This window comes from Sturnira hondurensis, unplaced genomic scaffold, assembly GCF_014824575.4.
Source record: "Sturnira hondurensis isolate 20B ecotype Veracruz unplaced genomic scaffold, ASM1482457v3 Scaffold0017082, whole genome shotgun sequence".
Lineage (NCBI taxonomy): Eukaryota > Metazoa > Chordata > Mammalia > Chiroptera > Phyllostomidae > Sturnira > Sturnira hondurensis.
In genome coordinates, this window is record NW_028089713.1 from 3,227,641 (window position 1) to 3,251,131 (window position 23,491).

General features: G+C 46.4%; 2 protein-coding genes across 6 annotated transcripts in view; one reads left to right on the forward strand and one right to left on the reverse strand.

Annotated features, from left to right (window-relative positions):
* Positions 1 to 23,006, reverse strand: part of ATP2B4 (ATPase plasma membrane Ca2+ transporting 4) — a 104,571-nt gene extending 81,565 nt beyond the window's left edge. For 2 of the 5 annotated variants that reach the window (XM_037067187.1, XM_037067186.1), the window contains exon 1: positions 22,559 to 23,006. The gene's annotated coding sequence lies outside the window, so the exon portion shown is untranslated. The remainder of the gene's footprint in view (positions 1 to 22,558) is intronic. The other 3 variants (XM_037067188.1, XM_037067185.1, XM_037067183.1) reach the window with 3 other exon arrangements.
* LOC119001710 (dynein light chain roadblock-type 1-like) lies at positions 3,332 to 3,981 on the forward strand. The gene has a single exon (XM_037067189.1). It carries the CDS (start codon positions 3,354 to 3,356, stop codon positions 3,642 to 3,644), a length of 291 nt encoding a protein of 96 aa, XP_036923084.1. The 5' UTR covers positions 3,332 to 3,353; the 3' UTR covers positions 3,645 to 3,981.
* Positions 23,007 to 23,491: the final 485 nt, after the last annotated feature.

The window sequence follows — 23,491 nt, forward strand, 5'->3', positions numbered from 1 at the left end:
TTCTCCCACAACCAAGTTTGAATACAACAAAGGTTCGGAGAACAAAGACACAGGCAAAGAACAGAAAACTGAATTATACGGAAGTCCAACAACAACTAACCGTGCAACCGGGAGGGTAAGAGGGGCGGAGCCAGCAGCGGAGCTGGGTTGGGCAGGACAGATCCCCTGACCTAGGCACGCAAGTGGCCCGGACCCAGTCAGGGTGTGGGGCAGACTGACCAAGGTCGTACATTCGCACACAGTGAGACGGACCACGAAGGCCCCAGGGGGCGAACCCAGTGATGGAGGGCTGATGGCGGTGGCACACTCGCGTGCAGTGGGATGAAACGCACGGGCCCCGGTGACGGTGGCAGCTGCAGCACCTGTGGGGGCCGCGGTGGGAGGCGGCAGATGGGAAGGCATTGCTCCTCTTTGACCCCGCCCCCACATACAGTGTCACAACCCAGCGACTGAGTTGCCCTGCTCTGGTGAACACCTAGGGCTCCGGTCCTGATACGTAACAGGCACGAACAGCCCAAAAGATAACAGAAGTTATCAAGAAGAACTCAAAGTCCCAGAGCCGATAACTCTAAGCGACCTAGAGACTGCCAGCCTCTCAGAAGCACAGTTTAAGACACTGTTTATCAGGATGCTCACAGAACTGGTTGATTATAGTCACAAATTAGAGGAACATATGAAGGCTAAATTAATTGAAATGAATGAAAATGCACAGGAAACCAATAGTGATGGAAAGGAAACTGGGACTCAAATCAATGGAATGGACCAGAAGGAAGAACGAAACATCCCACCAGAAAAGAATGAAGAAATGAGAATTCAAAAAAATGAGGAGAGGCTTAGGAACCTCCAGGACATCTTTAAACGTTCCAACATCTGGATTAAAAGGGGTACCAGAAGGGGGAAAGAAACAGCCACGAGTGGAAAACTTATCTGAACAAATAATAAAGGAGAACTTCCCCAGTCTGGCAAAGGAAATAGACTGCCAGGAAATCCAGGAAGCTCAGAGAGTCTCAAAGAAGTTGGACCCAAAGAGGAACACACCAAGGCACATCATAATTACATTAGCCAAGATGAAAATGAAGGAGAGAATTCTAGAAGCAGCAAGAGATAAGGGGACAGTCACCTACAAAGGAGTGCCCATCAGACTGTCAGCGGATTTCTCAAAAGAGACGTTACAGGCAAGAAGGGGCTGGGAAGAAGTATTCCAAGTCATGAAATCCAAAGACCTACAGCCAAGATTGCTTTATCCAGCAAAGCTTTCATTTAGAATGGAAGGACACATAAAGTGCTTCTCAGATAAGGTCAAGTTCAAGGAGTTCATCATCACCAAGCCCTTATTATATGAAATGCTAAAGGGACTTATCTAAGAAAAAGAAGATGAAAAATATGAACAGTGAAAAGACAGCAAACTCACAGTTATTAACAACCACACCTAAAACAAAAGCAAACCAAGAGGACAGCTAGATCAGGAGTAGAACCATAGAAATGAAGAACACATGAAGGGTTAGCAACCGGGGAGTGGGAGGAGGAAAAGGAGGGAGAAGGGCAGGAAAACAGCATAGACAGTAGGTAGAAAAATAGATAGGGGGGAGGGCAAGAATAGTAGGGGAAATATAGAATCTAAAGAACTTGTGACACATGGACATGAACAAAAGGGGGGAGAACGGTGGGGGAGGGAGTGTGCGGGTGGAGGGGAATGAAGGGGGGGAATAGAACAACTGTAATGGTATAATCAATAAAATATATTTTAAAAAAGAATCTTCACATATCATAATCTATATATTTGTAGGCACCCTAGGGTACACAAAGCACTCTTGTATCCATTATCCCATGTGATTCTTGTAAACACCCACAAAGGTAGTCAAGATTGTATAATCTGGTATTTTAAAGACTGAAAATGCCGAAGTTTAAGAGTTAAATGAGCCCTGGCTGGTGTAGCTCAGTGGATTGAGTGCGGGCCTGTGAACCACATGATCCCGGTTCGATTCCCAGTCAGGGCACATGCCTGGGTTGCAGGCCAGTTCCCAGCAGGGGACGCACGAGAAGCAACCATACATTGATATTTCTCTCCTTCTCGCCTTCCCTTCCCCTCTAAAGATAAATAAATAAAATCTTTAAAAAATAAAAAAAAGGAGTTAAATGACATGTACAACAACATTGTACATGTTGTCTCAGGAGCTTCTATAGTAATGAGTACTGTAATGAAGAATCCTCTATATTGATAAACAAACCCAAAGCATTTTTCTCAACCATCTCCCTGAGATCGCTTAGGAAAGAGGAAGGTACCGGGGTGCAACCTCCCTAGGAAGGATGACAGTGCAGGGGAAACCGTTCTGTGGGTCAGGGGACAGACTACGGGCATAGGGTGGTGGCAGGCTTCCCCAGATCGCACGGAGCTCATAAACCCAAGACTTCATGTCCCAGCCATTCAGCCTGCACAGAAGATGCACCAACATTCTTTGGACAAACCTGTGTCTGCCACGGAGGCCACCAGGACTCACTCCCAAATTGGTAAGAACTGATTGGTACAACCTCTAAGAGGCTGGCACCTCAGGATATCATTCCAAAACATCCTAAGGGTGTTCAGTCATCAACCACAAGCACAGGGACTCCTCTGTCTCTGTCACATACACTAGACCCTGTCTTTACTCTGAGTCCTACATATGCTAATTATCTAATGAGTGGTGACAGCCTGCTGGTCTTTCTAATTCCTTCTCTCTGCCCCTCCATGCTTTATTCTTAGATGATTTTTTAAAAAGTTCTTTTCTTACAAAATATACACAGATAAAATACACTGAGCCTCTTTCACACATTCACATTTTAGAGAACAAAGGTGGGAAAGCTTCCTGTTTGTCTCCAAGTAGAGGCCAGTGTAAGAGTACAGACCCAGCAAGAAGAGCCAGCCTCTCTGACCTTAATGAGTAATTCTACTCACAGGTTTATAGAGGGGTGGATTTGGAGTGTTCACTTCTTCCAGAAAGCCTGGCCCTTAACTGAGCTTGTGTAAAACCTGCTTTGCATTTTTAACTCTCACTTCAAACACAAGTTGGTCTGCACCTTCATGTAGGATCCAGGCACACAAAGGAAGGGAAGAAACTTCTCAAAGGCAATTCAAGAGCTCCAAGCATTTTCCCTTCTCTGATCTCCTCACTCCACATGAAGATGCTGGTGCTCCACCCAGGCTAGCCTCAGACTGTCTCCTTTCAAGGCAAAGGCTTCAGGGATCAGTATCATTATTTCCCTTCTAAAATCATAGAGACCTTTCAACCCTGGGTGCCTGCCATTATTAGATTCCATGACCATGTTTGGGCTGACTTGTAAGAAAATACTCATGAGAGGTACCGGATCGGTCCGAGATGGCAGAGGTGGAGGAGACACTGAAGCGACTTCAGAGCCAGAAAGGAGTGCAAGGAATCATCGTGGTGAACACGGAAGGCATCCCTATTAAGAGCACCATGGACAATCCCACCACCACACAGTACGCCAACCTCATGCACAACTTCATCTTGAAGGCCCGGAGCACCGTGCATGAAATTGACCCCCAGAATGACCTCACCTTCCTCCGAATTCGCTCCAAGAAAAATGAGATTATGGTTGCCCCAGATAAAGACTATTTCCTGATTGTGATTCAGAATCCAACTGAATAAGCCACCCTCTTGGCTCCACACATCATTCCTTCTTAAGTGTCCCCAAGAAGAATAGTGTTAATCATGTCATCTGGCAGGTAGAAATCACCTGGGAGCCCATGCGGACCAATCAAGTGGCCACGGTGGGCTGTAGCTCCACCCCATCCCACCAAAGTCATCCCCCTGCTGGCTGGTCACCCCTGGGTTCCCAGGAGGGCCCTCTTTCCTCCAGTCCAGGTTTTGAACAAGAGCCTGTGAGAGGCACGCACCCTGCTTCCTTCTAACCTTCAGTTCACTTTGTTGCCCTTGGAAAAGGCTGTTTTTCTTTAACTAAAAATAACTGAAACTTGAAAAAAAATAAATAAAATACTCATGATATAGTAGTATTGGGTAGGAAAAATTTTGAATCAAAAATTCAATATTCAGCCCTGGCTGGTGTGGCTCAGTGGTTGAGTGCCGGCCTGTGAACCATAGGGTTGCAGGTTCGATTCCCAGTCAGGGCGTATGCCTGGGTTGCAGGACAGGTCCCCAGAGGGGGTCCTGTGAGAGGCATCCACATATTGATGTTTCTCTTTTTCTCTTTCTTCCTCCATTCCCCTCTCTAAGAAATAAGTAAATAAAATCTTTAAAAATTTTTTCAACATTCAATGTGTTCCCAATTTTGTTCAAAAATGTATATACTCACCCACACATATAAAAGAGTAAAAGAGAATATACCAAAATGTTGGTACATATCCTGGACTTGTGGAAATCTTATTTTTTCCTTTATGCTTTTCTGAATTTTCCAAACTTTTTTGAATCATCTTGCATGGAAGCAATACAGAGTTCAGACTCTGGAATTTGAGAGACATGGTTTGAATTCCACACCCCCCACTTAGTAACTGTGGAAGCTTGGATAAAATACATTATCTCTCTGAACCTCAGTTTCTTCTCTGGAAAAGATTAGGAATGACACTTTTTTTATAGAGTTGTCCTGAGGAGGAAATGAGGTCATGGAATTTCAGCATTTGGCACGGTGCCTGATATATAATAAGTGCTCCATAAATGTTAGTTATCTTTATGTATTGCTTTATATTTTGGAAAAAAAGAAAGTAAATATCCCTAAAAAAACTGAAGATCTGCTTTGCTCACAATCCACCATTTGGAATACAGAACACTGGAAAAATACCAAAAGCCATGTCGTGTCTCTGAAAGTGACCAGGACAAGAATCATCATAATGTATTGTGACAAACATAGATGGACTTAGAGGATATTATGCTAAGTGAAATAAGTCAGTCAGAGAAAGGCAAGTGCCATAGGATTTCACTTACACGTGGCAAGAACATCTAAAGAACAAAATAAATGAGCAAATAAAACAGAAACAGACTCATTGATAACAGGGAACAGACTGATGACTGGCAGAGGGGAAGGGAATTGGAGGACTGGGCGAAAAAGGTGAATTGAAGGTCTTGAGATGGGCAGTTACAAAGTAGTCACGGGGATGTAAAGTAGAGCATAGTAAATATCGTCAATAATAGTGTAATAACTATGTATGGTTCCAGGTAGGTCATGGAAATATCAGAGGGAACAACACTTTGTAAAGTACATGATGCCGAACCACTAGGCCGTACACCTGAAACTAATACAAAATAATACTGAATGTAAACTGTAATTGAACCAATTTTTTAAAAGTTAAAAAACATTATAAAACAGAATCAACACAATGTAAACTGGAGTTCAGATGTCGATGTCTCTATGAAAAGGGAACTATTACAAGGGAAGGGTGTCAAGTGAGGAGAGACAGCGTGAGTAATGAAAGGCTGATGAAAGAAAACGTAGAAGCTTTTAAAAGAAAAAACACAGGACTATATCAGACCTCAGAATAACTGATACAACTATAAAAAACAAGCTTAAGAAAAGTATACAAACCAGAAAGTACAAGAAAGTATTCTGGGAAGGAGTAAGCAGGGGATGTTTCACCTAGTTAGGGTAACAGAGAGGCAGAGGTGCACCAGGGCTCAGAGAGGATGACTGAGGAGCTGAGTGGGAAACAGCCCTGACTTAAACTGGGCACAGTTAGCTCCCAGTGAGATAAGAGACTTTGGGATGGCCAGCCCCAGGGAGCTTCAAAGTGCAGCTGTTTACATCAACAGGTGCCATGAGATGAGCCAAGTAAGTTAGCAGGAGAATGGCACCTCACCCATCTGAATATAGCCGGGATCTTGGGTCAACTCACACTGTACTTAAGCAGTTTGCCCTTCGAACAGCCTGACCCGTTTTGTGCCAAGGACACTAGTGGAGGTTGAACAAAAGAAAGAAGTGAAAGGAGAATTGCCACCATTGCCAAAGTTCTACAGTGGAGTGCTAGCCCTCCCACCTCTAAGTGGTGGCCATAAAGTTATACAGAGGAGGCCCCTGGGAGCCTCCCAAGCTACCAGAATGGTCCAAGGAGGGGGAGATAGGTGAAGGGGACACAGCTGCCTCAGTCAAAGGGCTCAACAGTTCTGGGAGGCCAAGTGCCTAAGCAAAGTCTCTTGGGGCACTGGCCACTGTGTCTTTTCACAATCTAGTTACCAGCTTCCCAGGAAGATCCCCAAATCTCTGCCACCTAAGCCCAGCAGAGAAGAGAGCTACTTCCCAGGGCCCTTGCCTTCATCCTTACAAGTTTTATTTTTTCCACTATTGGTTTGCAAATTCAAATGCATGAGACCAAGCAGGCACAAAAATAAGCAAAGCAGGCTTAGCATTATGTGACAGGGAGAAGAGGAAACTGTGGCAAACTAAAAGTACACACTTGTTTGCGTGGAGCAGCAGTTACTCAGTTCCTGCTCACCACTGCCATGGAAAATAGGGCAGGCCACTATGGTCAGGGCTTCTGGCTTTGCAGAAGAAGAAAGAAATTTGGATTTCTGTGTGAAATCTTATTTTTAAATTTTGGTAACCAACAATAATTAATCTGCAGGGTTGTTTGGGTAGAAGCAGGCAGAGAATTTGAGAGTTGAAATGTCCTTGAATTACATTTAGGCCACTTTGAACATGAACGGTTCAGCGATGTCCAGTGAATTTCCCAAAAGTGATAAATGGTTCAAATTCCAGGTCCCCCGCCTTCTAATCTAGAGCTCATTCCTCTGTTTGTCATTAGGATGCCTTTGAAATTATTCAGGCATGAGGTGATGGAGTGACAAACAGGGATGGTGACCCTGGGAAAGGAGGTAAACTTTCCTGTGCTCTTGACTCTAAAGAAAAATTTCTCTCTGTTTATTCAGTTATTCATCTATCCATCCAACATTTATGGATGACCATTCTAAGACCCAAAGACTGTGCTAAACACTGGGTATGCAGAGATGACAAAGACTGACCACTTCTTTCCAGTAGCTCACATGCTGCGAATAGGCCCCGCTAATGCTATTGTCATAATTCACTAGCTAAAGCATCCTTATCAACCATGCTGCCTTAGGCAATCATGGGGCCCACATGAGCTCTCAGCTAATGTTCATATCCTCACTTCCTCTGAAAGCACCTTTCATCGCTGGATGCCATCCTTGAGAAACTGAGAGGGGGCTGGAGAATTTCCCCCATGCCAAGACAGCCTTGAGCACTTAGGTGATGGATTGGAAGCAGAAGCAAGAACAGGGACCCAACCCAGACACCCAATGCCAAGCCCCTTCCAGCCCAGGAAAGGCAAGTTCCAGCGCATGCATTCCGTCAGCCTAGCTGTCCCTAAAATTTCTGTGTGGGTGTGTGCTATAGAGAGAGGTGGTCCCAGGCTAGGACTCTCCTGTTTATCAAGTGGCCTGTTCAATTACACTTGCAGCTGGTGGCTTCTCTGGGACCAAATCATGATCACATCCTTAGGCCACAGCTTCTATAAGCAAGTAGATCACAGTCACCCCCTCTGGTTTCCTCCATCAACAAGAAACTTCCCAGTAGTGGCTCTTACAACATCTACTCCTGTGGAAGGAATGCAGTGCAAGAGGAGACAAGGTGAGGGGACTGTAGCTCTGCACCTGCCTGTCTGCCTTATTTCGCCAGAACTCTTGTTGCACAAATATCAAGCACAATCCCAGAACTGGCACTGGGAGGATAACCTACCATGTGGAAATGATGAAGCCCCCAGCTGGCTTCTGCAGGCCCTTTGGTGGAAAGTTGCTGCAGGCTGGGGCTTCTGGGCCTTTCTGTTACTGGAGGATAATGGACTATAACCCTTTTGTAAATGCACTGAGCCAAAGGTTAGCAGAGAGTAAGTGAGCAGACTCGTGCCAAGGTCCATGGAGAAGGAAAAGAGAAACGGAGGGATGGAAGAGGAAAAATTAAAATTCAATGAACACCTACTATGTATGGGCTATGCCCTTGGAACATGTATCACCCTTGATATTCATGTATTATCCTCATTTCCAGAGAAGATTGAGTCTACAAGGTAAATGATTTGTCAAGGGTCACAGAGCTGGCTAGGCATTCTTGAACCCAGTTCCACTGATTCTCCCAAGTGTGTGTTCTTATAAAATACCATGCTGCTGGAATTGGGAAGGCTACCTGGTCAACTGAGGACACAGGGCATTCCTATAGGAAAAAGCAGTGGAAGAAATTCAGGACTTGATAAACTCTGACCCTGGGGCTGAAAATTCAGTGGCAATTAGCATTCTTTTTCCAGCAACAGAGGACCTTGGCATCCTATTTCCATCTCAGTAAGTGGACGATCCAGTATTAGGGATCTCTCCTTTTATTGGCTCCCCTCATAGGGCTGAATGTCTGATATACAGACAGAGATCTAGGGCTACACTCCTTTAGACTCATCTATATTGAGGGACTGTTACTAATGTCCCCCATCAAGGTTGACTGTGGGAGTTGAGTAGGATAGGAGACACACCCAGAGGGTTACCCTAGCATATTTCAATGGCTCTTTTTTCCAAGACCTAGACTATTACTTTTTTTCCTTTGACCATGGGAAGCATAGGAGTGCAGAAGATACCAAAGCAAAACCCACTCAGAAATGTTTTATTGAGTACTTACTATGTGTCAGATGTCAGGTACTGTTACAGGTGCCTGGACTACATCAGTGAACACAAAGACTAAGATCCTTGCCTTCATGGAACATACATTCCAGCAGAATCAAAGCAACATACTTTTTACTTTTATTTAAAGAAAGGGCATTGATCTTAGTGTCAGAGAAGGCCTGGGTCAAATAACCAACTGTAACCAGCTGGATGACCTCTAGGCAAGCTACATAACTCCCTGAGTGTTAGCTTTCTTATCTACAAAACAGAGATAATAACATATTGTGGGATATTATAAGGATTAAAGATAATGTATATGAAATGCCTGGCATAGAGCAGGGTTCCAAATGGTAATCTATTTTTTCAGGCCCACCCAAACCCACATATTAAGGGGACAACTCATATGGCCTCTTATTTTGGGGCCGTCACCAGAGCATCATCTCCATGCTGTCCTAGAGATAGTCAGGTAGGATGAGGAGCATACTTGGACTGGAATTCTCTAAGGTCAAGGAATTTCCACTCTAGAAGAGATAGGCTGAGGTGTCTGATTAGTCCCCACCCCCTCAGCAGGCCATAGACAATTAGCAGGGGTGCACACTGGACCTAGCTGGAATCAGCATCTCCTGGCATTTGGGCTGAGAGACTGAGTTAATTTACTCTGGAGAGGTAAATGGGAAGGTCATATAGACTTAGAGACTGAACCTGCTACTAGGTTACCCACCACAGGTGGTGCACACGTGGACAATGAAGCAGTGAAGACAGTGCTGTGGCTCCAGAGAGAAGGCACAGTCCACACAGGGGGTGTGCTTCCCACCACAAAGGTCCATGGGATTTCTCTGCAGCCTTCCAGTAAAGCCCCTTTTACTTTTGCTTCTTTGAGTGGGTTTGTGTTCTTACAACCAGATAATCTCCAAGACAAATCCTGTACCTATTTCAGAAAGTGATTGTTGTGACATAATTTGAAAGCAGCTGGCATTTAGCCGACATTCAATAAATGCTGTTGAATCTCTCCCTGTTCTTGTTAACCAGTCCGTCATTTAGCAATGGAAAGAGGAAATCTACATATGGGCTGGAGGAGGGTGGGACACCAGCCTTATGTTTTATGAATACCTTTACAGATTTGTAAAATGAAGACAATACTAATATAGGCTTTATTACTTGCTAAGAATATTAAATGAGAAATCCAAGTTTACTACGTAGCACATCATTAATGAATGTTAGTTAGCTTAGACTATTGCTTATAGTTATTATTATTTAAGATGCAACAAGTATTATTTTCGATCTTGATCGAGGTGAGGAGGGAGGACATAGCATGAGTAGGATCTGAAGTAGAGAGTGAGGTCCCAAGGCTGGGCAATGAAGAGAAGGGACTGGAACGAGAAGGACTGCACACAGATCTAACACTTTGGTGTTCACTCAATGCTGTCACCTCCCATGTCTAATTAATTTGTCCATCATGACACTCTACGGGGTAGATAATGATGATAGGTGCTATTATATACATTTTATAGATGGGAAAACTGAGGCTCAATAAAAGTATGTGTAACATGTACCAACCAAAACTAAATCCACCCTTTTATCCTGTAATACTACATGGCCTCTGGAAAGTAGGGTGAAGGGGCTAAAATGAGAAGTAAGGATTAAAAGAGAAGCTGGAGGGTTTCTCCATAAATTTATCTTTTCATCCCAAGGTTTCTATTTGGATGCCTTCTGGGCATTCAACAGACTCAGGGGCCCTGGAACACAGGAAGGAGGGTGGCAAAGTCAGGTAACACTGGGATGCCACCCCAAGGACAGGATATAGCAGGCTGGATGAACATTCAGCTTCAGCACCAAGCTCTGGCCCAGAAGGCTTGCTCTGGCAAAGGACAAGGGCAAGTCCCTCACCATCAGGCCACAGTTCTTCGGTAACCCACTGGTACCCTGTAATGGTATACAAAGCCCCTCCCATCCCAATTATGCCTGGAGTCAAGACATTATATTCCTTAAATCAGGGGTTAAAGCCGCCCCCAGGGACACAAATGCGAGCTCTCTAGAAAACTGACACAATCAGGGTTTGCTGTGCACCCTTAGGCTCTGGATACTCCACCTTGAGCTGTTAAGTAGGTGGCTCTTAGCTACTCTCTGCCTCCTGGACCCTGCTTCTCCCCAAATCCTAACATAGTGCCTGGCATACAGTTTGTGCCCACTTCATTATTTGTTGAATGAACAAATGAATGAGTGAATGAATGACAGATTGCCTCAGCAATAAAATCCACCCGTGTTGTTGCATTACAGTGAGCCCACCCCCCTGACTCTCAGCTCCTAAATCAGAGCTCTATAGCCACTCATGTTCAATCAGCTGCTGAGAAAGAAGTTGGTCAGAATGCTTCCCTTCCACACATCCTCTGACCTTTCAGAGTGGCCACACCCGGAGAAAAGGACAGGGACAGGGATGCCCAGGCAGGAGGAAGGCTCTGCCAGCCCTTTCCAGGACTTCTGCTCTGACTTCTGCTCCCTTTCAATTACTCTGGTTGTCCCAGCTCAGGAACCCTGTCTGGGAGGGGCTGCAGAAGGACGAAGAGAAGAAATGCAGCTCCATTAGGAGCTTCACAGTAATGAGGATGGCGCCAACAGTGTTTCTCCTTTGCATTTTCTCTAGTGCTAATGACTTTAATTGTTAATAATAGCAGCAACAAGCCTGGCACAGAGCTTTTATGGTTTCTAGCATCTTTCTTCCTAAGTGCTTCTAGCACATGACCTCAGCATGCCACACATCTCTGCAGGAGCTGGAATGGTTTTCCCTGTTATATGGGTTGAGAAACTGGGGGTTGAGGAGCTCTGTCATTGATCTGGGTCACAGTGGCACACTGATGGGGTCAGGGACCCGCTCACAGGCCTGGAGTGGGGAGACCAGGCTCTAGCGCTCTGTTTTGGGTTTAAACTAGTCCGGTATCCTTGTGCAACTTTCTAGGTTTCAGTAGTCTCACTTGCAAAAGAGGGAAATTGGGCCATTTCTCCAACTCTATCCATCTCAAATGCTCTGGCTCAATAAAATGCGCTGCCCACCCCCCCTTATGCACCCCAAAGCCTGGGGACTGACCTCAGTACCAAGGTCAGAAATCCCCTGGAAGTTTGGATGCCAGCTGTACCTATTCTAGCATCCTAACAATGTCCTATGAGTACTTCCCACAAAGAAAGGTATAGTGCAGACAGCAGGGAAGAAGCATTGAGGAATCATCCTAACAGTTGACAGGAGAGCAGGGAGGAAGCAGGTGCTGCTGAGGCTGGATGCCATCCTGCTCAGATAAAGACTGGAGGTGGTCCAGTGGGGGGTCGGTGTGAGGATGGAGGTGGGGGTTGGGGAGTGGCAGTCTCCCTCACCTGTCAGAGTACCTGACTCTCCATGATGCTCAGTGTCCTCAATCAGATGCAGCAGCACAGCTGTTTCTCCCAACCCACCTCCCCTCCCCCATCCTCTCCTCCATCCTCCATCAAATCTGTCCTCTCTCTTCATTCATATCCTGTTTGGCAAGCATCTCCTCCAAGGATAATTTCCAGGTAAGCCCTGCCAAATTCTGGTCTCCACATTCCCACTAACACCCCTTCAGCTCCCAAGCATCATGTGTCCCTATGCCAGATGAAGCTTCAAGGATGTATCCCTTGTCTGCCACTAGACAAGGGGAAGAAGAGGATGAATATTTTCTATTTTCTCCTTTCTCACATTCCTCCATCCTCAGCTCCCAAGATATGAAGCAGGGCATTCAGGGCATAGGAACAGTGGACTATAAATGGACAGTACTCTCCTCTCTACCCAGGGGCAGCAGCCCTGGCCAGTCACCAGAAAGGCTAATGCTAGAATCTCAACCAGAGTCTGGACAAAAGCTCAGCCAATGTCTACCTCCAGGGCCAAAAGTCTGGATTGACAGGGAAGGCAGCCTGGCCTAGCAGCTGGCAGCTTACCCAAATGTCTCTAAACCTAACCCACATTTCAGATGAAAACATCTCTCTAATCCCATAGTACTGACTGTGGTCCATGATTTCTAATGTCTAATCATATTAATATTAGGCTGAACCACATTAAATTACCTTTTGTAGGTCAAAAGTAGTTGCATATTGGCAATTTCATATGGTTGGACCTAGTAACTATCTGGGGATCATGTTCCGTAGAAGATAGTAAATACCCTGAAGGCTTGGATCTCTGTATCTCTAGCCAATCTTTCTTAGTTTCTGGCTTAGAACATTGCAGAGCTGTGGTCCTGGAAGGTGTTGAGTAGGTACTTTAAAAAAATATGTTTATTGCTTTTAGAGAAAGGAAGGGGCAGGGAGAGAGAGAAAACATCTTTTGGTTACCTTCCCACATGTGCCCCAACTGGGAATTGAACCTACAGCCTAGTTATGTGCCCTGACTAGGAATCAAACCCATAACCTTTTGGTGTATGGGAGGACCCTCCAACCAACTGAGCCACATTGGTAGGTAATTCTTAACTGAAATTCCAAGAAGATGAGATAGGGAATCTTATAACATGTCCTACCCTTGAAACTCAAAGGCGGCTGGCTACCCATAAGGCAGAAACTTTCAGGTCTCCTTGGTCATTCCGGCTGGAAAGATAAAACTTCGCTACAGGCTGTTAGACTGTGCTAGAGTCTGTGATAAAAAGGGTTTGGTTTGGGCATTGAGAGTTTAGCCTCTTTGTAGAAAAGGAGAGTCTTGAATCAGAAATGACTGTTTGTCCAATCTCCTCTTCATTTTACAGGGGCGAGATGAAGAAGGCCCACAGACATCACTGGCTTGGTCAAGGTCACATAATAACAGCCCAGATCACCAGTTTTCTGACTCCCAGTCCCATGCTCTTCTGACAGGCCCTGGCAGCAACAGGAGAACAAACTCCTCCCTGTCTACTCCCTCCCAACTTCCTGACTCCCACGTTTTCAGACTCCCTAGCAAGACAGAAGGAGAATTGACTCAAGGATCAATAGGCCTCTCCTACACGAAAAGAGCCTGATTCACGCTAGGCCTGGCTCCAGGGTTTCGGGGAGGGGAGGTGGGGGAAGGAGGGAAAGGAGAGAGAGAGATGATCAGAACTGGGAATCTGATCTCTTTCCAAGAGCTAGGCTGGGGGCGGTGGTGGGTGTTTTGTGGTGATCTGGGTCACTAACAGTATAGCTGTTATGCTGACCCTGCAGGGAGGGGGGTGAAGCTGGGGCAAGGGGCTGCCTTTTCTAGGCAGCTTTAGGCCTTGCTTAGCCCTGGCTTGAAAGCTTAGGGCAAGCACAGCCAGGTTCTCTCAGAATCACCCAATTATAGGATTCAGAAAAGATGTCTCCAAGCTATCGGCAGATTCCTTGTGAGATACCGCCTCAAAAGGTAGGTGAGTGATTCTGGAAGTCCTCTGACCCTAGGCTTTCTCACCAGGGGAATGCCTGCTCCCACCTGTTGCCCAGGGTTGCAGCTGGCCCACCCAATGTGCCCCACTGCTTCCCATCTGAGGGTGAGAAGGAAGACTCCCTGAAGGAAATCACAATCAGATCCCTTGTGTGTGCTGGGTGGGACTAGGGGAGCTTAGTTGGCCAGGAGTTTGGAAGATGAGTGGGAGGAGTCCAAGAAACTGGGAGTCCTCCCAGCGTTGACTTCTCTTCCAACTTAGTATGAGGAAAAGTTTCAAACCTGAAACATTGAAAAAATAGTACAATAAGCAACTTGGATCCTTCACTCAGATTCACCAATGGTTAACATTTTGTATGCCCTCTCTTGATGTGTACACACACACACTTCTTTTGCTGAACCATTTGAAATCACTTGCAGACACTGCTCCTAATACTTCTGCACAATCTCCAAGAATAAGGACATTTTCCTATAAAACCATCATCATTACCATTATCATACCTTAAAAAATTAACAGTAATTACACATCACCTATTATCTATGTGAAAAAATTCCCAGTTGTCCCAGGATGTCTTTATGTGTGTGTGTGTGTGACCCAGGATTCAATTAAGGTTTATGCATTGCATTTGACTATAATGTCTCTTTAGTTTCTTTATTTTTTTTTTATTTTAAAGATGTTATTTATTTAGTTTTAGACAGAGGGGATGGGAGAGATACATCAATGTGTAGTTGCCTCTCTCATGCCCCCTACTGGGGGCCTGGCCTGCAACCCAGGCATGTGTCCCGACTGGGAATTGAACCGGTGACCTTTGGTTTGTAGGCCAGCACTCAATCCACTGAGCAACATCAGGCAGGGCAAGTTCCATAAATCTAAACTGGTTTTTGCCTCCTCACTCTTCTCCTTAGAACACAATTTTAATATGTTTTTATGACATCCACTCTTCTGAATTTTCAGTCAGTTGTCATGAAGAATGGCTCACATTCTAGATTGGTCTTTTGTCTCCTTATAATGAGATTCAGAATAAAAATTTTTTTGACAAGAACATGGGTGATGTGTCTGAAATTCTTAGAGCAAATCAAGAGGAATCAATGCCAGGTGGTCCCACTAATGCTGTTACAAAACAGGGTCAAGGAGGGGTATGATACACTATTATCTAAAGGACCCCCCATTAGTTTTGTTGTGCCCATTGCCAGAGGAAAGACGTCTCTCAATGCCAAAGATTTGTGAAAAGGTAAGGAAACTTTATTTAAAGCTAAACAGACTTAAAGTAGTGACCCAATATCTTCATTAAAATATTAAAGTCTTTTAGGATACCCACAGACGCACACAGTCCTTCCCTTCCCTCTTCCTCTGCCCTAGTCTATGGTACTGTATCTCAGGAAAAGAAGTAGAAGTCCATGATATGGGCTCCCAGCACCATTAGCTCTGTCACTGCCAGGATCCCCAGTTAATCCAAAGCCATGAGTCACCTTCTCGTGGCCCACCAGCAGGAGTCCTTTCACCCCTTTTCTTCCAGGCAAAGTCTCTCCTGCTGCCTAAGCCAAGTGGCAAAAGGGAGCACCCCAAAGCCATGTGGTCTTCATTCTCACCAAAGCTGTGGGGGGATCCTTACTCTCACCAAAGCTGTGGCGGGGGGGGGTCCTCACTCTGCCAAAGCCTCGTGGTTCTCCCCCCCAGCATGGCTGCTGAGTCTGGGTTTAAATCTCCGTGCCAACCTTCCTCTGCAACCCCATTTCCGACTCCTACAGTCAGTTACACCTGCCAGCACTCCTGTAGTATTCCAAGTTTACTGGGCTGCCATTGTGAGTCTGGGCAGGTGTGGCCCCATGTCATGGAGCCAATCTTCTCCNGGGGGGGGGTCCTCACTCTGCCAAAGCCTCGTGGTTCTCCCCCCCAGCATGGCTGCTGAGTCTGGGTTTAAATCTCCGTGCCAACCTTCCTCTGCAACCCCATTTCCGACTCCGACAGTCAAGTTACACCTGCCAGCACTCCTGTAGTATTCCAAGTTTACTGGGCTGCCATTGTGAGTCTGGGCAGGTGTGGCCCCATGTCATGGAGCCAATCTTCTCCAAGCTCTCACAGAGGCACTATAACCAGGGGTAGTTGCCCTTTAGTTATATCTTGGGTGGAAGTCACTTCCATCCCCTTGGCTCAAAGCATGGCCACAGCTATTTAACATACTATGAAACCAGTTAAAGGTTATAGATATGTTAAATGACCATGCCAGAGGTTAGCTGCAAAGCTGCTGCTGTTCAAAACAGCCCTGCATGCTCCTGCTCCATGTGTCCCTTCCCTTAACTCATACCTGTAACAGGGGAGGGGTGTGGATATCTTATATATCTTTCTAATATTTCCTGGACACCTTGAGTTCTGGACCCCATTCCAAATCCCTATTTGGGGCCCCCCTCTTGACTGCACCCTGTTATAATGCTGTCTGGTTCCTTGGTGAAGGTAAACAGTGCTGACTCTTCCTGTTATAAGGGCAGGTTTTTCCTTTGTAAGGAGTAAGTAATCCATGAGGTGACACACAGAGATCAACCTTTCACCCAACTGGTCTTAGCAACCATTAGTAAGTGTAACCTGAATCAGCTATTACATTGGGGGCTGCAAACCCCCAATGGTTTAATGGAAGGTAAATTTAAAATTCCGTTATTACTTCTGCATTTCATTAGCTTACACTTATTTTTAAGAGTTTTTCCTCCCTGTTCTATTTTAACTTGCAGAATGGACTCATGAAATCTTTTATTCAGTGTCTTACAATCTGTTACTGTTATTCTTTTTGATGCTGAATGTGTCCCAAATTTACGCAGTAAGAAACAGCCCCTTTAAGCCAATGCCTATGTCCTTTTGTCACGAGTATGCTCTGGCTTTCTGGCACAACATCACTCACTCGTAGTTTCCCAGTCCCAGACAAGGAATCAGCCATTTGTCCAAGGAGCACTACTTTCTTGTAGTGGTAAATGGTGCTTAGAAGTGAAAACCTGGATATGAGGTGTGTTCAATGCTACTATGTAGCACGGCTTCCAGACCCTTCCAGTGAACAGTGTTTTAGGAGAAACATAAAGAAACACAGGGTTCTTCTTCACCTTTCTCCATTTCATATTTTTATCTCTCTTCTTGCATAGTGAAAACTGGATTTCCAATAATATCAACATAGTTACTCATTTGATCAATCCCTCCAAGAAATAAAAGTTTCCAATTCATGACACCAATACCATGACCAGTAACAGACCTACAAAAAAAGTTCAAGATTTTTTTCAGTTCTTTTAATCCTTTGAATATATTGGGTTGGCCAAAAAGTTCGTTTTTCCTTACAGTGGCTCTAGTATTGCTTAGTTATCTTTAACTTCATTCAAAATAATTTTGTTAATTGTATTATGACAGCCGTCATATCAATGTGCATTAAAAAATCTTATCAAAATTGGTTAATTTTTGTGTAGCTGTTTTAATATTGAAGATGGAAGAAGATACACAACTTTTTGGCACATTATGATTACTTCTAGGAAGGTAAAAATGTCACTGAAACACAAAAACAGATTTGTGCAGTGTATGGAGAAGGTGCCGTGACTGATCAAACGTGTCAAAAGTGGATTGTGAAGTTTCTTGATCCTATCGACATTTTGGCCAAATAATTCTTTGCCGTGAGGCTGTCTTATGCATTGGAAGGTGTTTAGCAGCACCGCTGGCCTCTACCCACTGGAAGCCAATTAGCGGCAGAGAGCTAACATACTCAAAATATACAAATCAATAAAGTTATTGGTGAAAATGAAAAATGTGTCTTTTACAGAAAAAACTAAATGGACTTTTTAGCCAACCCAATATATTCCACTAAGAATACAAAGTCAAGACATTAAACTAAAAAATTACTTGAATTAATTCTCTTATTGTAGAATAATCAAATTGATACACAGTTAGGTTCATTGTTTTTGCTATGGTTGGCTTTTGAAGTTGCTTTTCCCCCCTCTTTCTTTTGCATCTAATTTCACTGGTGATTATGTAGAATATTTACCTTCTTCAAAAATCAAAACTGCCTGAAAAGATATGATCACTTTTAATCCCATATAATCAAACGGAAGTAAAGTTTTACTCCCATTCCTACCTCCTCTGCCCTGTTCCCACCTACCCCCTACAGGTAACCATTTTAATTAATTTCTGGTTTATCCCACCTGTGTGCACACACCCATGCACATGTCTGCAAACAATATTATTTCTCCTGCTTTCTCAACCCAAAGGTGGTAAGCTACATGCACTCTTTTGCATCTTGCTTTTTCCATTTAATAACATATCCTAGAAATGATGTCATAAGTTCATAGGGCTCCTATTCATTATTTTTAGCCTCATAGCACCCAATTATATGGATGTACTGTTGTTCACTCAACCAGTCGATTAAGAATGGGCATTGGGTAGTGTCCAGTGATCTCCTTTCCTGTTGTAAATATACCTCAGGGGATCACTTTGTGCATATGTCTCTTTGTGTTTGCAAATGTGCATTTTTTCTGGATAATTTCCTAGAAGTTGAGCCACGCCACTGCTGGGTCAATGCATATGCTGTTTTGTTAGAATCTCCTCTCCTTAGGGACTGCACTAGTTTGCACTCCTGGCATTGATTTCACAATCTAGGTAGATCTTGCTGTAGGTGCTCTGAGAGTTTCTCTGAGCCAACCTGAGAGTCTTTGCTTCCTCACCAATAAGACATTACCCCAAGCCCTCTGCCCTAGAGATCTGGCAAGAAGGCAAGAGTGAAGGTCTCTTGATTCCATTCCAGTTCATCTCCCTGAATTTCTTTACTTCACTTGCAAAACCAGAGCGCAGAGAAGTGCTCTGAAGACTTTAGCCGGACAGGAACTAGAGTGAGGAGAGGCAAAAGAGAGCAGGGTACTCTTGCCCCATGCCGCCTATGTTCTCACCTCCCCTTTCTCTCCTTTGGCCTCTCCACTATTTCCCCAACACAAGTTGTCTCCAACAGCTCCTTCCTTGACCAGGCTCTGGTTCTAACTAGATCCTGCCTGGCTTCCCTCCTCAACCCACCTTGGGTTGAACACAGAGGACTGGTGTAGGGTAGAGGCAGAAGTCCAAAGTCCCTGTGATTTCTGTTTTAACGTGTGCAGAGGAAATTAAGTCAGTGGAACAAGAATGGCTCATACAAGGAAAAGAGGAAAAAGGAGACAAAGAGAGATGCTGGGAGAGGAAGCAGAGTACAAAACATTCCACACAAGCTTCTTGGACTCCAGCCCCAGTGCCTGCTTTACTGCTATGACCGGTTCTATAGAAAGGGGAAATGAGTGGGGAACAGATGCTGTCCCAGTTTGAGGAGGCCCAGGTGTTCTGCTCCCTCATGATACAGAGGCCTTGCCTTTCTCAACCCTCTCTTCTTCTCACCCCTGCCCACCAAATACCAAGTGGGAACGACAGGGATGAATGCATGTCTGAGGAAGAGGGAACTGAAGAATTCCTCCGGGGAAGGCAGTGAGGCCCAGGGTAAGGCATTCATTCCTCTTCAAGGTCAAATCAAACACCTGGGCCACCCTTAGCCCCAAAAAATCTTTCTTAATCAATGTCCTGTGGGCCAAGAATGAACACCTTCCTTTCCTTCCTCCAAAGCTTGGTGGACTAGAATGCCTTAGATGAATACAGCTTATCCATCTATGTCTTTGGGTGCTGAGTCCAAGACCAGGAGCATAGAACAAAAGAGGAAAAGGCCCATGGGGGTGACTGAGAAAAGCTAAATTCTTGAATACAAGGCAGTTTCCTGTGGAATTGCTGACAGGTGGCAGCTGGGTAAGTAATGGGTTGGTCAGTCCTCTCTTCCTCTCAAGACCCTTCAGGCTGTGAGGGTGCAGAAAATAAAGGCTCGCCAATACCCTTGCGAGGGGACTACCCTTGTGAAGTCCCTTGGGAGGGACTTCACACCTCCCATCTTCTTCCAGCACTCACAACTAGGGCAAACTCTTAACTGCTCTACTCCTGCCCCTCACTGGGCCCTCCCGTTTTTGACTTTCTTTTGATACCAAAGACCATAGAGATCTGACAAGTCTGACTCAACCACACCCTCCCACTATTACTGTGGAAGCATCAGCCTAGATGACGTGAATTCCCAGGCTTCCCACAAATGCCACTTCCTTCTTCCAACAAACATTGACCAAGCGTTTTTTACGTCTTGGACACTGTGCTAGGTGCGGGGAGTCCCGGAGACTAAACGGGCTGTGCTCCTTCGACTTGACCTTGAATTTAGTCTGGGAGGTGGACATTGGAAGGGGGAAAACTGAGGTTCCTTGGTCAGCTCAGCTGCAGGGGCGCGCGGGGAGCATCCGCGAAGAAAGCGGGCGCGGGAGGGGCCTCGGGTTTGCAGCAACCGGGTCCTAGCTTCGCAGCCCCCTGACCCAGGGCTGGAGGCCGCGGAGCTGGCGCCTCAGTGCACGGTAAATAGAGAACCCTCCCCAAACCTACTAGAATATATTTCTAGTTAGAGCAACGAAAATAGGAAGGTGGGCTGCAGGGTGGGATAATGCGCCTAGAAGGGCGGGGGCGTTGCGGACGAGGAGCAGCGTACCTCCGCAAAATGGTGGCAAAGAGGATGGGGCTTCAGTGCAGGAGTAAAGAAACGGGTTCCCCCTGCTCCTGGAGAACGAGGACTCGATCCTACCTCGAGTCTCCCGCCCACCTAGAAGGGTCCTCTTTCCCTTCTAGATCAGAATACAGGGAGGGAGGGAGGGAGGGAAGAGCTTAGGGGTGCAATCAGGGCAACCATCCAACGCCTCAAAACGAAAACTGAGGCCCCCAATTAAGCTCTCCTCCAAGTCATTTGCTTCCTTCTTTCCAGTTTCTAAGCACTAGCTTTACCACTCCTCTAACCAAACTAGCTGGGGCAGAGGACAGGTGCTTCCTCTCCCCCTGGCCTGACTCCTACAAATGTGTCGGCTTCAAGGTCCAGGACCCCCTCCCAGAGCTATCTCCCCATGCCACCATCTCGAGCGAACGTGGGACCCTATAGCTCACTAGGCACCAGAGCCACCACCTCTTCCAGACCTCCGCCTACACATATACCCCCCCCCCCCCCCCCCATCCAGTCCCTCCTGACTGCTGGGTCCTTCTGCACAGCCTGGCCCAGCCAAAGAGGACCCTGCTCTCTTCCCTTCTTCCATGTAAAGAGGGTCTAGAGCTGAGGGGTTGGAGGGGTAACTCCACCTAGAAGAGTAGAAGGGCAGCTCTGGGAGGGGCTCAACGAGGGAAGGGAGGATTTTAAGAGCGGAGGATCTCCACCCAGCGGAGGAGGTGGCGCTGTAGAATGGGATTTCACTTCCCCTCCCCCCTGCGGCGTTAAAGGAGGGCCCGCGAATTTCTTCTGCCATCCCTCCTCCCTAAGCCAGCCGGCGCCGACCACGCGTCTGCAAGTTATTGTAAGTCCAGCAGGAATGCCCGGGAGAGTTGGGAGGGTTGCCTCCAGCCAGCAGGGTGCCCATTAGCTCCCAGGATGAGGCTGGCCCGTCCGGCGTCCTCCACACCAGCTAAGAGCGGCGAGTCAGTCACTGAGATGGAAGAGTGTGTGAGCCCGGACTCGCTTGGGGAGGAAGCCAGCCGGCATCCTCTATCCCAAGAGCGAGCCGAGAATGGGAGTGAACGTGTGTGTGTGTGTGTGTGGGGGGGGGGCATGCAGGAGGTACAATCCAGCCTTAATTTCTCCCTCTTCAGCCCCAAGACGCTCAGGGACACTTCTCCCACGGACGCCTGCGACCAATCCCAAGGGCTAAACCACTCACAAGCTTCACTGTCATCAGTCTTGAAATTGCAAACTTTCCAACTTCACCCCTTCTTTCCTTTGGGACCAGAGCTACATGGGGTGGTGCTACCAGAGACACTCACACAGTTGGTTCTTGACACTTCGCACACGCTCAAACAACAGTGGCACAGGGAACTCTAAGCCTTTTCCACAGCTAATTATAGACGTGAAAATCTGAGGATGTTTTGTAAGTGGCAGAGAGAAACTGCTGAGGTTTCTCTACAAAGCCAAAGAAATTTAAGTTGTGCACTCCCCTTCTTCACTCTCAACTTCCCCCCCCCCCCCCCCCCCCCCCNCCCCCCCCCCCCCCCCCGCACCCGCGAGCCTATCTCCTAGTCCCCACAATAGCCCCTCCTTGTTTAAGGTTTCTTATTCGGGGTTGTTTTTTTTTTTTCCATCTCTCTTTGGGGCTTTCGAGAAAGGGAACAGACGCGGAAAATATTTTTGCAAGTTTTCCATTCATCGTCTCATTCCCAAGCCAAGAGGGCGGGCAGGAGCGGATGGGGGCAATGAAATGCTTGTTCCAAAAGCTCAGTTTGAGTGTCCATAGACAGTCCCTCCATTTCCCTACCCCCACGGCCCAGGAATGACAGAAACTAGTAAAAGGAAAACAAGTCACTTGTTTGATCATATGATTTCTCAGAACTGAGTCTAAGAAAGAAATACAGTATTTGACAAATCTGTGCAAACCCCTCGCCAAATCCAGTAACAAGAAATACGCCATAATGAGAAAATTCATGGACTTTCAGAACCCATTAAAAGGAAAGAAAAAACAAGTTTGCAAATCGCGCATTAATTCATTCTCTCTGCAAGCCTACCTCTCTTTCTAGCAAAGATCCAGGCTTCTCCAAGCAGGAATCTCCCTCCGGGTTTCCATGGACGGGGTAGGGTGGGGATGACCACTCACTGGTCTCCCCAAAGTAGCAGCACACGGGAGATGCTGGCTTTGCTCTCTTGCCTTTTTTCCCCCCTGCTACGGCCGAGGAGTGGGCCGGGTCTCCTCTCCTGGCCCTCCCAATGGGAAGGACCTCTCAGGTTCCGGGAAGAAAATAATGCAGGGGATCTGGGCGGGTGTCTCTGGTCTCGCCTTCCTCGGAAGGATGGTTCCCCAGGAAGTTCGTGCTTCCCCCTCAATCCCCAGTTTTGGATGGTCTCAACAGCAGAGCTCTCTTAAGAAAACGCTTGTCATGACAACAGCTCCAGCCAATTCGGACAGACTCCAGCTCGCCAGCTCTCCAGCTCTCCCTAGCAATGCGGGGTGGAGCAAGAGCTGAAAGGGGGTGGGGCTTGGCTGGAGGCCAGAGCGGCACTCCTCCTTTAAGGTGGCCCAATGTGAGCTGCGGCTGCGTCCCGGTCGTCTTAAGGGGGAACGGGGGGTTGGGGGGTGGGGGGAAGGAAGGGGAGGAATCATTTCTTCTCTCGGGTTTCCTCTTCGCCTTTGCTCTCTCACTTGTTGAAAGGAGAGTAAGGTGCGGGGTGGAGGTGGGGAGTGGATGTGGGTAGCAGTCTTTAACCGTTGATGGGTGGAGGGAAAAAAGGAAGCTTCTGCAGGCTGTTGGCTTCCTGCAGCTCTTAAGGGCCTCTCAACCTCTTACTCACTTAGACACAGGAACCAGAAACCAAGGTGTCTGTGGAAACTTGTAGCAATTCTTTTCACCCTCTGAATAGAGGGCTCAATGGAGAAGGAGAAGGAATTGCTTGGAATGCACACATGGGAATGCGTGTCTCTTGTACACACGTCTTCCTATGGA